Source organism: Myotis myotis, unplaced genomic scaffold (assembly GCF_014108235.1).
Source record: "Myotis myotis isolate mMyoMyo1 unplaced genomic scaffold, mMyoMyo1.p scaffold_m19_p_21, whole genome shotgun sequence".
In the NCBI taxonomy this organism is placed as follows: Eukaryota; Metazoa; Chordata; class Mammalia; order Chiroptera; family Vespertilionidae; genus Myotis; species Myotis myotis.
The window spans coordinates 8,415,838-8,432,993 of record NW_023416326.1 but is presented as its reverse complement, the minus strand read 5'-3'; the positions used below and the strand labels follow the sequence as shown (position 1 = coordinate 8,432,993).

Here is a 17,156-nt window from a genome sequence, read left to right as displayed (position 1 = left end):
GGGTTCCTCGCGTTCCCCATCCGGCGCAGCTCTGCTGGGGCACTTCCGGTTGGGAAAACATGGCCGCGGCCGTGCGCGACTCACGTGGGAGTGCGGGGAAGAAGCTGAAACACGCCGTCAAGAGGAAAAAGAAGATGAAAACGGTAGCCAAGGCTGCAGCATCGGAGCTGGAAGATGAGGGCCAAGACGCTGCCGACGTGGGAGGTAACGTGCCGCGGCGGGGCGGTGGCCGATCGCAGCAAAGGCCGGGCGGAGTTTGCGGGCAGCCGGGGATGCGGCGCCTTGGCTCCGAGCCGCCCGGACTTCACCCCCGCGGGGCGCCCTATAATACATGGCTGGGATGACAGTCATGACCTTTACGATAGCAATTTCCATCTTCGTACAGAGCATTGGCCCCAATCGGGATGAGTTTGGTTCTGCACGCGCTGATCCGGCCTCTGCATTGGCCGGGGTTACGGCATCTGACTTCTTTGGCCTCCTCCCTTCTCTTGTCTCTTGTTCAAACCCTTGCTCTACCCTTAAAAAAGCAAACAAAAACTTGCGTATCAGCTTTGTGGACGATACCCCCAAACGGTCGCTCTTTTTTTCATTGTCTTTCTTTGAGAAGAACATTGCACACACTTTTGCAGTTGGTTGAACTGATCTATCTTACCCTCCAAGGCGTGTGATGCCTTTAGGCCGCAGCGGTTCTCAACCTGTGGGTCGCGACCCCTTTGGCGGTCGAAAGACCCTTTCACAGGGGTCGCCTAAGACCATCCTGCATATCAGATATTTACATGACGATTCATCACAGTAGCAACATGACAGTGATGAAGGAGCAACGAAAGTAATTTTATGGTTGGGTCACAACGTGAGGAACTGTATTTAAAGGGCCGGAAGGTTGAGAACCACTGCTTTAGGGAGAGAAACTTGGAGGATTTTTTCTTTTCCCCTTTCCTCCCTCATCCTCCCTGAGGACTCAGCGCATCATATCCAGGGGCTGGGAGGCTTCTTAAAACTGGGTCCCGCCGAAACCGGTTTGGCTCAGTGGATAGAGCGTCGGCCTGCGGACTGAAGGGTCCCGGGTTCGATTCCGGTCAAGGGCATGTACCTGGGTTGCGGGCATATCCCCAGTAGGGGATGTGCAGGAGGCAGCTGATCGATGATTCTCTCTCATCGGTGTTTCTAAATCTCTATCTCTCTCCCTTCCTCTCTGTAAATAAATCAATAAAATAAATTTTTTTTAAAAAAAAAAACAAAAAGAAAAAACTGGGTCCCCGTTCCAGAGGCGAATAAGGTCAGTGGCTCGCTCTCCTGCCGGCCTGTGGCCATGTATCTGGGGATCAGGGACAGATGGCGAGTTTGAAAGGGAGAGGAGATGAGAAATGCCAGTGTCTGCTGCCCTGCCCTAGATGTTAGCCATGAATTAAAATGAAGTAAAACGTAAAACTCCAGGTTTGAAGCGTGCAGGAGGCTTCCCGGGAATGCAGAAAGGTCTACTTGGAACCCTTGGTTATTGCTCCCCGAGGGCCCCGAATTCTCAAAAAAACCCACAAAAGTGTGCAGGATGGTCAGGCCTGTGGTGGATCGCCTCTCCTGGTGATTCTCAGTAGCGTTATAATACTTCCAATGTTGGCGTTCTCTAGTCCTTCCTTATTTCCAGTTTTAAAATAGAATTTCAGGTTAGAGTTAATGTTTAAAATAACGCACAGGACTTCAGAGGAATTTTTTTTTTTTTTTTTTTTCGTATCTGGTTCCCTGAGACCTGTGGTTATATCCACTTACCTCCTGCTATTAAAGATCACTTATTTTAGGGGGTGGGAGTGACCGGGGAGAGTTCAATGCGGAGAAAAGGAGGCATATGTAATACTTTAAACAATAAAGAATTTTTAAAAAAATAAAATAAAGATTACTTAGTTGAAAACAAAAAAAATCTCACCTGTATGTGATGCAGTATACTTTTAAGAACCAGTTCTGCTTTCTGATCCGCATGGTGATTCTCTTTGGTATCCTAGCAGTAGGCCCTGCCCTGCATTCTAGTGGCTGGAAGAACTCATTGTATTGGCGTTTTTCATTTAATTACATAAAAATCATTTCCATCGGCAGTGAATGCCTGGCTTAAATCTTCTGGGCTAAAGCTTCTTTTTAAAAAAATAAATAAAATAAAAACTATGACATTAGTGACTTCTTCTGGGTTTTGGTTTGTTTTTTTTAATTGGTGGGGTGAGTGCTGGTTTATAACCTGGCGTTAGAAAACTTTTCACAGATGTATCATGTTCCCATATGTGAGTGTTATGGTAGCCAAGCTGGGGAGGAAACACACCAAAGAAAATAGTCCGTTTAGAAGTGGAGAGTCGGAGTGGCTTACACAATCGCGAAGCCTTTGGCCGCCTTTACAGTGCAGCTGAAAAAACGTGAAATGTGCTGCGATTCGTGTGAGAATTCATCAGGACAAAACACTAGATGTCAGTGTTGTAGTTGGTCAAGACTTCTGCTTTTCATCACCCCGTATTCTTCACTGATAAACCTTTAAGCCATCCTGTTCTTTACATTTAGATAAATGCTTACTGTGTTTTTATTGGCTGTTTTCTAATACGTTACAAATTTTTTGAACTATATTAAATATTTACTTTTTACATCCTTTTCATGAGTTGTCAGCACTTCAAAAATAAAGGTATTGTGCAAAGGTAATGCCAACATTGGGAGTATTATAACGACCAGCTAAAAGGTCAGCTCTTTCCATCATTTCTCTCTTTTAAACAAATTTTAATTGAATTTATTGGGGTGACATTGGTTAATAAAATTATACAGGTTTCAGGTGTACAATTCTATAATACATCATCTGTATATTGTGTTGTGTGCTCACCACCCCAGGTCTTCCATCACCATTTATTCCCCCTGCTGTTTTCTGTGTCCGTGAGTTTTTGTGTGTGTCTGCCTAGTTCTTAGGTCTTAATCCCTTCATCTTTTTCACTCAGGCCCACAGCCTTCCTCCCGTCTGACAGCTGTCAGTCTATTTTCTATCTATGAGTCCGTTTCTGTTCTGTTTGATAGTTTATTTTGTTCATTAGATTCCACATGCAGATTGGTGCGGCCACTGTGGAAAGCAGTATGGAATTACCTCAAAAACTTAAAAATGGAGCTGCCTTATGACCCAGCAGTTCCACTTCTGGGATTGGATTTTTTTTATTGTTTTTTGGGGGGGTTTTTGCTGCCTGGGTCCTGGCTCCTGTGACCCTACAGCCTCCCCTGTCAACACGGCTGAGCCAGACCTTCAGAGGCTGGCGGCCAGGGTGGAGGGTCCCACTGTCCCTGCTCTCCACTGTCCCCGCAGCTGTGGTACTTGTCACTGTCCCAGAGAATGGGGGCGGATGGAGAACGGTTACAGGGCCACCTCTGCCTCCAGCATCAGAGTCTAACCTGTTCCTTCTCTTAGGTTCCACAGGAAGGCGTGCGTCACAAAAGCGACACTTTTCTTCTGATGACGAAGCAGCGGAGGCTGACAATGAAGATGAGCTGGAACCCTGTGACGACGACAGCGAAAATGCTGCTGGAGCCGCCGCGGGGACCAGCTCGGGCTGGGCCGACGCCATGGCTAAAATCCTGAACAAGAAAACCCCTAAGAGCAAACCCACCATCCTGGTCAAAAACAGAGAGCTGGAAAAGGAAAAGGAGAAGTTAAAGCAGGAGAGACTAGAGAAGAGGAAGCAGGTATGTCGTCCGGCTGCTCTGGAGATTAGATTGTGTGTCTGCCTGGTTCTCAGGCCTTATCTGGCCGCCTTGTCCCTGCAGTGTTTGCTCAATGAACATTCCAGCGTTGGGCTTGTTGTCTGTGGGGTTGGATAACCAGGGTTCTGTTCATAATCACCTGGAAAGCAACAGAGATATAAACTCCAAGGAAGTTTATCCTTTTAAAATCAAGGAACTACCCATGTGGCTCTGACCCCTGTCTTTTTATTCCATTAGGCTGGCCATGTGCTAACTTTATTAGGTGCTGGGCTGATCATCCTATTAGTTGCTTTTTTGCCAAAACCTATTTTATAATAAAGATCTGTGACGAAGTCCTTAGGGATTGGTTGCAGTTCTGAAAACCGACTATTTCGCTGCTAGATTGCCTTGAATTCAGTCTACCTTTGGGCAAATCTCTGATGATAGGCGTTAGAGTAACGCATTAAAGGGGGTCTGGAGAGGCGGTTTTGAATTAGGTTATTTTATCTGTGGGGTTTTCTTATTTCTGGGCCCCCTTCTGCTTCTGCATGGTGGGAAAGAATCTGTGTGCTGTAATTTGCGACCAAGTTGCCACATGTGGCCAGGACGATGGTCAGATGTGCCGTAAAAGGTGGATTTCAATGCTTCCAGAAAAGGAAAGCAGCTGCTGTGTAAATAGGCTACATCTGGATATGACGCTGTCCATTGAAAAGCTGATACAGAGTCTTCATCCTTCTGCCTGCTGGCGAGGCCCGTTTCTAAAAAGCGACAGTGTGTAAACTGTGGTTACAGGAGGGGGGCTTGGGGTCTTCCTGGTGCCCCCTCTGATCGGTGAGGGCGGATCAGAACCACAGCTCCCACACCTGCCTGGTCCCGGGCCCCGCTGCCAGCCCGGCGGAAACCCACCCGGTGCCTCTTACATGCCAGGCTGAGTGCTAACCACAGGCTTCCCGTGTGGAACCCCTAAAGCGCGGGTGTTTCGAAGTCCCCGAGACACACCGAGCCGGATGGTTGGTGACCTTTGTCCTCTCGGAGGATCGTGTCGAGTGCTGCCCCTTCCGAAATGCCTGAGGTTCTTTCCTAACCTTGTCTGTCACACAGCTCGATAAGAAGCGGGAGTGGGAAATGATGTGCAGGGTCAAGCCAGATGTGGTCACCGACAAAGACACCGAGAGGAATCTGCAGAGGATCGCCACGAGGTAAGGCAGAGGTGTGGCCCTTAAGCCCTCAGTACACTGCACTCCCCCCCCACACACACACCCACACACACACACACACACACTCGATTCTCAGAGCCAGTGGCTGTGTGTAAGCCAGCCTGCTGCTCCCGAGTTCAGCCAGAGGCTGTGGGCCTCTTGGGAAGGAGTACAATGTGCTAAGTGTGTGATCGGCACGACCCTATTTCACATCATGTTGTTTGTAGTCGCGAGAACAGTGTCATCAGAATACTCACTGCATGGCTCTCGTGCTGGTGTCTAAATTTATGGCACTTGGCGATTTTTGTTATCTTGCGTTATATTTATGGCGTGGGTTTCACGTTATAGCAGCTTCATGCTACCCTTTCAGTCTGCACTTTTTTATCATTGGCACCACACATTTATTTGATGCCCTGTGTGTCCAGATAAGTAGAATCTGGTGGCCGCTGAGGGGTCCTTGCCCGACCCATCCGGAGGAGTTCTCGTCGCCTGAGAATCGAGGTGCATCTGGTGATGGGGAAGGTCCCAGGAGAGGGTACAGGGGAGTCGGGCAAGTTCACGGAGGTAGCTTTTCGTTCCTCCCTAAAGAACATCGCAGTTATGTGTAGTGGACTGACGTTAACTGCCTAGTCACCTGCGTTATTGGGTCATTTTCTAATGCAGTGGTTCTCAACCTTCCTAATGCCGTGACCCTTTAATACAGGTCCTCATGTTGTGGTGACCCCCAATTTCATTGTTACAAGTTGAACATAATTAGAGCATAGTGATTAATCACAAAAACAACATATAATTATATATGTGTTTTCTGATGGCCCTAGGCGATCCCTGTGAAAGGGTCCTTCGACCCACCAAAGGGGTCGCGACACACAGGTTGAGAACCGCTGTTCTAAGGCATCTTGTGATGGCTAAGTGTGTGAGCGGGAGAGCCAGTCTGCTAGGTTCAGATTCCAGCCTGACGGACGAGCTGTGCCCTTGGGCCTGTTACTTAATGCCTCTGTGTCTCCGCATTTATTTATCTGTGAAACCAGGAGAATATCATACCTCCCCATAGGGTTTCTCTGAGAACTGAATGAAGAGCTTAGAAAAGTGCAGGTTTGGTGCAGGGAGTAAGTGCCTCTTTAGTTTTATGTCCTGGGCACCTCACGTTGTTCACCTTGGTCCCGCCCTGCTGGGAGGGGATGGGATTTTGCCCTGTTTGCAGCCTAAACTCGCCTGTTAGAGTTTCCTGGATGCTGACAGGAGACAAGAGACTTCTGGGTCAGAGACACGGGACTCCATTACTCACGGCAAAGGTGGTCGCCGAGCGTCTCATTCCCACTGGCTCCCCCTGTCCCCACGGCCGGGCAGGTGCCCTCGGTGGCCGCCTGCTCGTGCAGTGGTTCATGTTACAGGAGGGGAACGCTGTGCGGGGAATGCTCTTGCTTTTACGGTGAATGGGAACAAGCCTGCTCTTTGTCTGGGGGAGACGTTACCTCATTTCTCAAGGTTGCGTGCTGCAAACACAACCCTGAGAAATGTTCTGGCTAAAGAGCAGTCAGGGCCCGAATTGGTGAAAAACCCAACAAGAGGGCGCAGGGTGGTAAGGCCCGTGGCGCATCGCCTCTCCCTGTGATTCTCGTAGCAGGAAATGAACAGGTTACAGGATTTTAGAGTTGGGAGGGATGTGAATGGTCTAAATCAGTGCTGCCCCAGTGGAAATAGAACGTGAGCCACATACGTCATGTAGATTTGTCCGAATAAGTAAAAGAGGTGAAGTTAAGTTCAATAACATGTTGATTTTACCCAGTACATTCTAATGATTACTATTGCAATGTTATCGATATAAAACAATTATTGAGATTCTAAAATTCTTTTTCATACTGAGTCTTCAAATATTTTTAAAAATTGGGTTTTAAGATTAGTTTTATATCCTAAGAGTTACAAATAGTGTAGCTGACTACTTTTTGAGCTACTTGGGTGTCACTTTAACCCTTTCCCAATGAAATGAAGACCCAGAAAGTCTTCCCTAGCATCAGGTGCTCCTACTCGCTGCAGAGCCCCAACTGCATATAGTCCCACTTGGAGAAATGGGTGCTGGTGTTAAAAGTAATTCTTAGTTCTGATTGCATAAAAGTTGATAGAGAAAGACCCGAACTGAAACAAAACAGATCACATATCAATCCACATATGTTCATCTATTAATGCGTTCATAAACTTCCATTCATTCATTGAAATGCGTGATCACTTTCCTGAAGTATCTAACCAGTCAGCTGTTTTCATCGGCTTGCCTGCTCAATGCTTGCCTCTCTCCTAAGCAGTGCAAATACACTGTTTCTATCCTCGGAGTTTGTAGTCTGGAGCAGTGGTCGCCAACCGGTGGCGCGAGGACCACTGGTGGTCCGTGAGGCCCGAGAGGTTGGGGACCGCTGGTCTAGTGTCATCGCTGTTAACTACATTGTTCTGCCACCGTGTGGTCCCCAGGGGTGTGGTGCAGTTATTCAATGCCGTCCAGAAACATCAGAAGAACGTTGATGAGAAGGTCAAGGAGGCCGGGAGCTCGATCAGGAAGCGTGCGAAGTTGATATCAACCGTTTCCAAGAAAGATTTCATCAGCGTTCTGAGGGGCATGGACGGAAGTGCCAGCGACAAAGGTTCGACCGGAAAGAGCTCACAGGCCAAGCAGGTGAGACTTTTATACCAAGTTCAGTGCATCAGCCTCTTAGCTTTCACACTCGCGTCTGGGGGTGAAAAGGCACACGGTAGAATTACAGTGCTTTTCAGATTTTATTACAATTACATGCCCACAGCCTAGTAAACGTGGATTCTTAAGTTTCAGGGTGGTTTATTCAGTGTGGGAATTGCCAGTTATGGATGCCATTCCCCTGCTCTTAGAACTCAGGGGCCACTAGATTCAGGTACCTGTCCTGTCTGAAGACGGACATGCAGCTTCCATTATGTTGGCAGCAGAACCATGACGCGGCTGAGCTGGTCTGGTTTTCTGACCGGGGCCCCCATAGTTTCCATTTGTAATGATGTACCAGGTGAAAGTTCTGAAATGGGCTTTCATCTCAGGAGGACTGTTTTAAAAAGAAATAAGTAAAGCAAAGTACATAGTTATACATGCTGGCTTCTTTCTGTTGCCAACCGAGAACTTCAGTCAGGAAGTGAGAGTTTCGTCAGTGTGTGTGTGTGTGTGTGTGTGTGTGTGTGTGTGTGTGTTTTGGGGGAAAGAACCCTGGCAGGAAGAGCATGTAGGAATTGCATGCTAGTCTAGTGTTGAGGTGTTTTTCCAAATTCCTTGATTTAGTTGCCATTTTGCCTAATTTTGACAAGTTTAAGGGCCCAGATGGTGGATCTATGTAATTAGTGTTGGTCAGAAGGAAGTGCACACATGTGAAAGCTGTGTTTGGGGATTTACACGTTTCAGGTAAGAAGGCAGGCGTGTTCTCACTGGTGACCTTTCACCGAGAACTGGGGGGGGACCCCGCCGCTTTGCACGAGGAGCGGGTGGGAAATGGGAAAAGAAACGCCCTGTGTCTGCATGGTGACCCTCTCCCTCCACTCAGACTGAAGAGTGACGTGGATAGAGTTGGTTGACCATCCACTGTGAGCCCGGAGGCTTCTGGGTGCTGAGCTCAGGATTGAGGGGCGTTGGTTCTTTCATGGGGGGTGCCCACTGGCAGGGCCTGTCCTGTTCCTTCTGGGGCCCTGAAAGTTTTCCAGGGAAGAACCTACAATATGCTGCCTGCACGTGGCGGAGGAACTCGCTGCCAACCTTCTTGAAGCAGATTGTAGGGACAGCCTGGGGCCCCAGCGTTCAGCCCGTAGGATTCCTCGAAGGAGCCCCTATTGGCTGCTGATAGGAAAGCGTTGACTGTGTCATGTCTTGAATTACAGGCTGTGTGCGAGGTCTTCATTGCTTTGAACTGGCCCGCATGACACTGTCAGCTTCTGTTTTGTTGTCAGGAAACCACACTCGGGACTTCGCAGAACAGGAAAGTGCTGGCAGTTTCTGTTAGGAAGGGCTTTCTTAGTGATGGATTGTGGGGCAACACATTTCAGTCAAAATCCCTCGGTTAAATCAGTTACTGGGAGAGACTAGGTATTTATTTATTTTTCTGTTTTTGTGAAGAATGTCAAACAGAAGTGAGTTCAGGGGCTCTGTCCGCATACATTTCTCATAAATGGCAACCAGGTGATCCTTCAGAGCTGGTTTTCAGGGGTGGGAATGCCTGTGGCATACGGGCTTCTTGGGATCCTAGTGACGCGAGCTAGACTCCAATTGCCATCTCCTTTTAAAGAGTCCAGTCCTCTGCTCATGGCCTGGCTGAAGTCCTGCTCCCAAGCAGGACGCTAGGAATGGGGGGGCGCCTCACGCTGGCCCCCAGGTGGTCCCAGCAGCTCTGGGCCTTGCTTCTCCCATGGAGGGGGGTGTGGACGGCAGGCAGGGGCAGAGCGGTGCTGTCCTCAGGTTGCCCCTGCCTCGCATGGCAACTGGCTGCTTTCACATCAAAGCTGCTCTCGCAGGAATGCGTGGAATCCCCGCTTTGTAAATCATCCAGCTCAATGTTTGTTTACGGCAAATGCCTAAATAGATTAGAGTTTAGACAAAAGGGAGACTCCGAGTTTGCCTGAGAGCTAGCATTGCATGGCTGTCTCTGGGAACGCGCGAAAGCCAGTTTCCCATTGTGCTCGCCTCCGAATGGGGCCGGTCAGCTGCTCTGGGGCGGTGTCTGGTGCGAGCAGCGTGAGCCGGTGGGGCAGGGTGGCACCTGCAGCATTTGACTCGGGGAGTGTGGGTCAGGGGAGGACGTAGGACCCTTCCAGAGCGGCGGTGGGAATCCTTAGTTACCTTAGAATAAAGTTCACGGTGGGCCGTGCACCTGCTGGGCCTCTCTGAGGAACTGTTCTCTGTGAAGTAGCTGCCCGCTGCCCGCAGAGGATGCTCACCAGTGAGGTTGAGGCCCTTTAAAAACCTGACTGTCCTGCATAAAGTGGGTCGTGTACCACGTGTTTGCACTTAGGATGCATTTTTTTAAATATATATTTATTGATTTCAGAGAGGGAGAGAAGGATAGAAACATCAATGAGGAGAATCATTGATCGGCTGCCTCCTGCACACCCCCGATGGGATTGAGCCCGCAATTGGACACGTATCCTGACTGGGAATCAAACCGTGACCTCCTGGTTCATAGGTTGTTGCTCAGCTACTGAGCCGCACTGGTCAGGCTGTGGTGCATTTTTAAAATTGAAAAGAGTATTTTACTGTTTCTTGCTCAAAAAATAGTAATTTGAGTTGTGGGCGGTTGAGAATGTTGATGGGGTTGCACGATGCTTTGTACACAGTGGCACAGGCCACTGGCCCGCCCTCTGGGTCCCTCACCCACATTGTGCGTCAGCCTCTAACCTGTTCTCAGGTCATCATTCCAGTGGTGACAGCCACCTCCTGAACTGTGAGGGTCCCGGGACTTAACCCAGGTGGTGCTGGAGCCATGCTGAGCTCACAGCAAACACGTGTCCTGAGAATGAGTTCTTTACGTGTCGTTCTTATTGTTCCCACCAGATGGTAGTCAAAGATGAAGCTGTGGTGGGAATCCAATTTGAAAGGGAACTGACTACTTCTGAATTACTGGGTGACCCCAGAATTCTCTAATAGTTCAATAAAGCTTGTGTTTAGATTTGGAATGTTCTCTCGTTTTAGGTGTGTCTGGTCTAGTAATGTATAATCCTTACAAAATAGTAAAACTAGATTTGGGGGGCCTAGACCTAGAGCTCTGTCCCCATTTCAAGCTACGGCTGAGCTGACTGTGACTTGCAGGGTTTTACTCACCCAGGAAAGGGGTTTCTCAGTGGTTTCTCCACCATGCTGTTTATGTTCCCATCTTTGCAAATAGTTTAGATAAAGGATTCTCCTCGTACCCTCACTTCAGGCAGAATTTTCAGGTGGGTTTTAATGGTTGGCAGGGAGATTACTAACAACAGTTGCAGAGAGCTTACACTGTAAGTTTGCAACAACAAAGGTATTAAGATGCATTTAGCCAGCGTTCAGAACCTTTTTTAATTTAGGTGAAACTAAATTAAAGTGAAAATTGAACATTCTGGGTAAAAGCCAAGAAATCAAGTATTGCTGATTGCGAAATGCAGATGGATTATGTTGTTTATTTTTTTAGGGTTTGACTCTAATTTTCCCCTTCAAAGCTGGGTGCAGTTAAGCTCGTCACTATTCGGTGTGAGACCAATGAGGAATCCCAAGCCTCACTTCCGTCTTCTGGGCAGTAGCTGCCCGTGGGTGTTGGAACCTTGAAGTGGAAGCTGATGGACATTTCTCAGCGTTGTCTTCGTCTTCTAGATCGGCACAGACTGCTGTGTGATCTCAATGAAATATTTGTGGAAAGCCAGGCCGAGGAGGGCGGCGAATATTTTGTTTCCCTGCCTCATGTGGTTTTCATTAGGTTTTTGCATCTAATCAGTATCACTGTTCAGCTGCCGTGGGCACGGAGCGCGCGACCCTGTAGGCTGCCCCCTACGGCACGGTTAGCTGTGTCTTAGGTTATGTTTACCCTGGTGGGCCCAGGCTTTCGCTCCATCAGGACCTCGAGGGCTTATAAGGCCCATGGCTGGGCTCTGCCCGAGTTTCTGGGTCAGCAGGAACGGAGCCCGGGAGAATGGATTTCTACTAAGTGATGGAGATGCCCTTGTCTGGCCTGGGCCCACACCTGGAGAGCACGTTGCCCCTGACTGCTCAGAGCAGAAACACCCCACTGCTCCCAGAGAGCCTGGCTTCACTGTCCCCCTTCAGGCTGGACAAGCCAGGGGGCTTTGAATTTATCCTGCTGTGGATCTTCCTGCCTAAAGTACACGTTTACACCCGTAATTGTCTTTCCAGACCAGGATGGTGAGACAATTGATCGTGACATTTCCATTAACGAACTCTTCTTCCCATTGGCCCACTGACCTTCCTTTCTCTCTCTCCACTGCTGTGGTGCCCCACCCCCTTACCCATGGCTTCACTTCCCATGGATTTAGTTACCAGGGTAACTGAAGCCGGAAGGTATTCACTGGAAAAGTCCACGCCCCTGTATCTCATCACGGAGGCCCTGTGTCGTCTCCCATCTAGAAGAAGAGCGGTGCGTACAGGACAATGAGATGTTGAGAGAGCGCACATTCACGTAGCTTCTGTTCCGGTGCACTGTTACGGTCTGTTTTATTATTGTTACCATTAGTCTCTTACTATGGCAGATTTATGAATTACACTTGGCCATGGATAGGTATAGAAACGGTACATACAGAATTCAGTGCGAGCTTCCGCTTCAGGCATCACTGGGGGTCTTGGAACGTATCCCCAAGGGTAAGGATAGGGACTCGTTTAGTGTTTTGTCCCTGCTCGTCCCTCCCTCCTTTCTGTTGTGACGCTAACGGGCAGGGAGCTCTCCTGTGGGACTCTGCACTCGGGCGGTGATGGGGCGTCCGCCGCTCCAGCTGGTGACATGTGGATGGCATGTTGGGTGTAGTTAGCTAGACGGAGGCTGCCATTGAGATGGTGCGCATTCCCATGTAAACACAGACATCGGTGCCAGGACAAGCCTTTCCTCGTCAGTCAGACATTTGGATAAGGAAACGTGTGCTTTTTAGGATTTCACTGAAAGTGTGAGTGATGCATTTGGCAGGAGAGGTGTCAGAGTTGCTGCTCCTAAGGGCACCTGTGTTCACTGGGAACAGCTCTTTCTCTTATGTGAGGTGAGGAGACCGGCAGAGAACACGGGTTGCATCGGGGAAAATGGCCGTCTGTCCAGTTGGGTAGCTGACTGTAATCAGAGCAGTGGGTTGGGTGTGTAGGAGTGAGGGGCGGGCGGTGTCAGCGTGTGCCAGGCAAGGGGTTAAAACTGCCCTTCCTCCTTTATCGCTGTCCTGCGGGGGTGGCCCTGGGCGGTCTTCCTGTCGCTCTTGGACCAGCACATGTGGTGTTTGTGTGTCTTCACGTTGTTTATTTTAGCACCGAGTGCACTGTCCGGCTCTCTAGTCAGTTCTGCAGTTGGGCGGACATTCGCATGCTGTGCTGTCAGCCCCGTTTCATCCCTTGGTCCCAGGGAGATGGAGGAGGGGCGGGGGGACACTTTCCTCTTTGTGACGCATCCTGTGACTACATGGAATGACTTTCCGGGCTGTGTTCTTAAAAGGGAAGTGCAGCAGAATAAGTAAACCCTGGCAACCCAGCAAATGTCTTTAATATCGTTTCTCTTAAAAATTCCTTTTTATATGGTTTATGACCCCCATGAAGATAGTATGTTCTAACCAAAGGTATGGGATCTTTCATATTTAGAGAGGTTTGTCCAGCGCTGTGTATTTCTGTGGATGGAATAAATAGGAAAGCAGTGACTCTTAGCTTCACGGAGACGGGGACTCTGTTTTGAACAGAGCCTAGCCCTAGACACATACAGGTTCTCAGTAAATACTTACGGAGAGAGGGAAAGAAATCCCAGAGCTTGTAGTTCTGCACGGATTGTATCAGTTACCACCACACGGTGGTGCTGTTGTACCTGAAATGAGAGGCTGTCTTAGGCTCAGCTGTGTGTAGTTTTACATAAATCCTGTGAAGAAACAACAAACTGTCTACCTCTGCTTATTGCCTGCTCACTCACTCATTTGTAATTTTAGCATGTGACTAGGCTTTCTTATTACATGATTAGGTCAGACAGTGAGACCATAACCCAAATAAAGACCATTTGTTTCTCATTCTACCAGCCGTTAAATGAGATAGAATCCATGAAAACCTAGCCCAGTTGGTTTCCTTTTCTCTCCTTTACTTTGGGTAAAAGGCCTTCGTTAAATTTCTATTTGTCTTTAAATAATTTGCCAGAAGTCTTCTAATAAATTATCAGTGAACTTGAAATAATATTATAAGATTGTTTTGTCAAAAGATTTTAAAAATTGATATCATATCTGGGATTGTGATCCTCTAACTTTGTTCTTTTTCAAGATTGTTGCTGCTATCTGAGATCTTTTTTTTTGTATATAAATTTTGGAGTGTTTGTTCTAGATCTGTGAAATATGCCATTGTTATTTTAATGGGGATTGCATTGAGTCTGTAGATTGCTTTGGGTAGTATAGACACTTTGATGATTTTGATTCTAATAGTTTTTTGATAGAGTCTTTAGGGTTTTCTGTGTTCAATATCATGTTACCTGTGAGTAATGACAGTTTTGAGATGCCTTTTCTGGACCTAAATAGGTACTTCTCCAAAGGGGGACATACAGAAGGCCAAGAGACTGATGAAAAAATGCTCTAAGTCACTAATCATCAGCGAGATGCAAATTAAAATGACAATGAGGTTTCACCTACACCTGTCAGAATGGCTCCCATCAACAAATCAACACATGACAAGTGCTGACAAGGATGTGGAGAAAAGGGAACCCTAGTACACTGCTGATGGGAATGCAGACTGGTGCAGCCACTATGGAAGACAGTATGGCGTTTCCTCAAAAAATTAAATATTGGAACTGCCATATGACCCAGTGATCCCACTTCTAGGAATATATTCCAAGAAACTAGAAACACCAATCAGAAAGAATGTATGCACCCCTATGTTCATAGCAGCGCAATTTACAATAGCTAAGATCTGGAAACAGCCCAAGTGCCCATCAGTAGATGAATGGATAAAATATTTGTGGTACATTTATACCAAGGAATACAATGTGGCAGCAAAAAAGAAGGATCTCTTACCCTTTGAGACAGCGTGGAGGGACCTGGAGAGTATTATGCTGAGTGAAACAAGCCAGTCAGAGAAAGACAAATGTCACGTGATCTCACTCATGTATGGGATCTAATGAACAAACTAGATGCAGAGACATAAAAGCATGGAACAGACTGAGGAATCTGAGAGGGAAGGTGGGGTAGCAAGGTGAGTGGGAGAGATTAACTGGGGAACTTAAATGCATAGTCCATGGACACAGCAATATGGTGAAGGCCTGGGAGGGGTGGGTGCAGAGGAAGGGGGTCGGGGAGGGGGCACATCTGCAATACTTAGAACAATAAAGATAAATTTAAAAAATTTTTGATACCAAACCTAGATCTTACTATATTTTCTCCCTATTGCAAAAAAAAAAAAAAAAAAGTTTGCTTCCATGATTCTTTCGCTAGCAGATAGCTCTATTAGCTGTTTGTACATATATGATTACAGTGTAAGAATAAGGCCACTCTATGCTTTGTCTTGATTTCACTCCTGTTGCTGAGAAGTGTGCTTTGTGACATGGACTCTCTCGGTCTCCCTGCAATTAAATTGGTTCTTGAATTTAATTGTGTTTCTGTGATTGTCCTCAGACTGAAGCGAGAGAAGAGGGCCCAGGATGGAGCATCCTCCGAGACGACTTTATGATGGGAGCGTCCATGAAGGACTGGGACAAAGAGAGTGACGGGCCGGATGGCAGCAGCCCGGGCGGGGGAAGCGACTCCGACACATAGTGGACGTGCAGGAGGCGCCGCGACATGGCTCTGTTCTTCCTAGAGAAACACTTCTCGCTCCGGAAGCTGGCGGACCATCAGGATGCCGTGTGTCAGGAAGCCAGAAGACTTGCACTTCTCACATAAGCTTTGTTAAAGTTACGTGTTCGACCTGTGTGTAAGTTTAAGCATTTGTAAAAAGAAATGTCCCTCAAAACATTTGTGAAAAGAAATGTTTCGACTTGTCCAGCGAGAGGCTCCTTTTGCCCATCACTGGTTACAAGTTGGTCTTGGGTTTTGGTGTCTTGTCGCAGGTATTGTACTACCAGCGTTTCCGGAAATGCAGTGTTCTTCATCATGAAAATGAACTCAACGTTAATGTTCTCCACCTACAGATCTGTGCATTATAGTTTGTGGGGGGAAGGTTGGTGTTTGTTTTGGTGACCTATTGAGAAAACGTAGGTAGTAAAGTTTTAAATTATAGTATTTCTGATTTGGAGTGATGCTTTTATATTTTTTTAGATATTCTGGCAAATATATAAGAAACGTGTCAAATCTATACTTTTCTATTACTTTTATGTGCTAAGTAATGTACATAAACAATGCCTTAAGATTTATTTTAAGTGTTGGGCTATCTTTGCTCTCGTGTCATTTCTTAGGAAGCACATGTGACATGTTCCGTGCGTGTGTGTGTGTGTGTGTGAGAGAGAGAGAGAGAGAGAGAGAGAGAGAGAGAGAGAGACACTGTGAGTTACCTTCAATTCTCTCTCATGATTGGATGACCAGTGAGGTCGTAGTTAACTAACAAGGGGTCTGTTAAGTAAAAGGAGAATGCAAAGATAGACTGTAGTGTTGTTCCAAAATTTCTGTAAAACTGGGCCTAAGATCTAAATCTGTAGGGGAATTGTTCAATAAATGTGATCTCTTCCCTTTTTTAAAAAGGCTCTGTCCCTGTGTCCATCTTGCGTAGTACAGATGGGTCCCTCCTGCTACCCATGCACACACTCGCTCTGTTAAACACCGAAGGAGAGCCCTCCCCAAACTCCGCTAGAGAAGGGATGTTTATATTCTTCAGCCGGTGAGTGTGGCAGGCATTGCATAACTGAAGTTAAATTAGTCCACGGCCTGGCATTTGTTATCATAAAGGAAGGTGTACACCTACGATATCAGGTGACTAAACCAGCAAAGCTCAAATGCATTTTTGTATTTGTTCCAGCTTTTGAACTTGAGTGCCTTATTAAATGATAGGACTGCCATTTGTCAGGGCAATATAAATAAATGTGAGCAAATATTCTTCAGTAGTAGCAGAGGAGGGTTAAATATCCACTTGTAACTTAACGCAGGTGAATATTCAGTTCCATATAACCTAACACATAGGTGATTTGGGGGGAAAATATATATATATAGCACCAAAATACTGTTTTCTCCCCAGAATTAAAAATTACGCTTTATTTTTTTATTACTCTTTCTGCATCATACTGAACCTTTGCAAAAATTCTGAGTAAAACTGACAAATAACTTGTCATTATTAAAACGTTGTTTTTGAATGTACTTATTGTATAGTGCTTAGGTTAATTTAGAAAAAAAAAAATGAACAAGATTTTCAAACTGAAGGTGAGGAAAAACATATTTGCAGATTTTCTTTCAGAATTTATTTTATTCCAAAATAAAATTGAGTTGCCACTACAAAAAAAAAGTACATGTTAGAGGCTATAAAGAAAATATTTAAGCAAAATGCCACCATATATGAATATGAATCTAAGGACGAGCATGTGATTTTAGAAACTGTACCTTTAGGTGAGGGTTTACAGACCTCTACCCTAAGTATCTAAATCCTTCTGGCATCTATTAGATAAA

The 17,156-nt window shown here is 46.7% G+C and overlaps 1 protein-coding gene across 2 annotated transcripts; it reads left to right on the top strand.

Annotated features, from left to right (window-relative positions):
• Positions 1-34: 34 nt before the first annotated feature.
• On the top strand, positions 35-16,833 carry RRP15 (ribosomal RNA processing 15 homolog). 2 transcript variants are annotated; one of them, XR_004975056.1, is made up of 6 exons: positions 35-204; positions 3,416-3,690; positions 4,789-4,886; positions 7,344-7,545; positions 15,180-15,477; positions 15,614-16,833. XR_004975056.1 is itself a non-coding variant. In XM_036354971.1 (5 exons), the coding sequence occupies exons 1-5, from the start codon at positions 60-62 to the stop codon at positions 15,318-15,320; spliced, it is 861 nt and encodes a 286-aa protein (XP_036210864.1). In that variant the 5' UTR covers positions 35-59; the 3' UTR covers positions 15,321-16,833. The 2 variants fall into 2 exon arrangements, 1 of the variants encoding a protein (XP_036210864.1); XM_036354971.1 differs by having other exon boundaries at positions 15,180-16,833.
• The last annotated feature ends 323 nt before the right edge of the window (positions 16,834-17,156 follow it).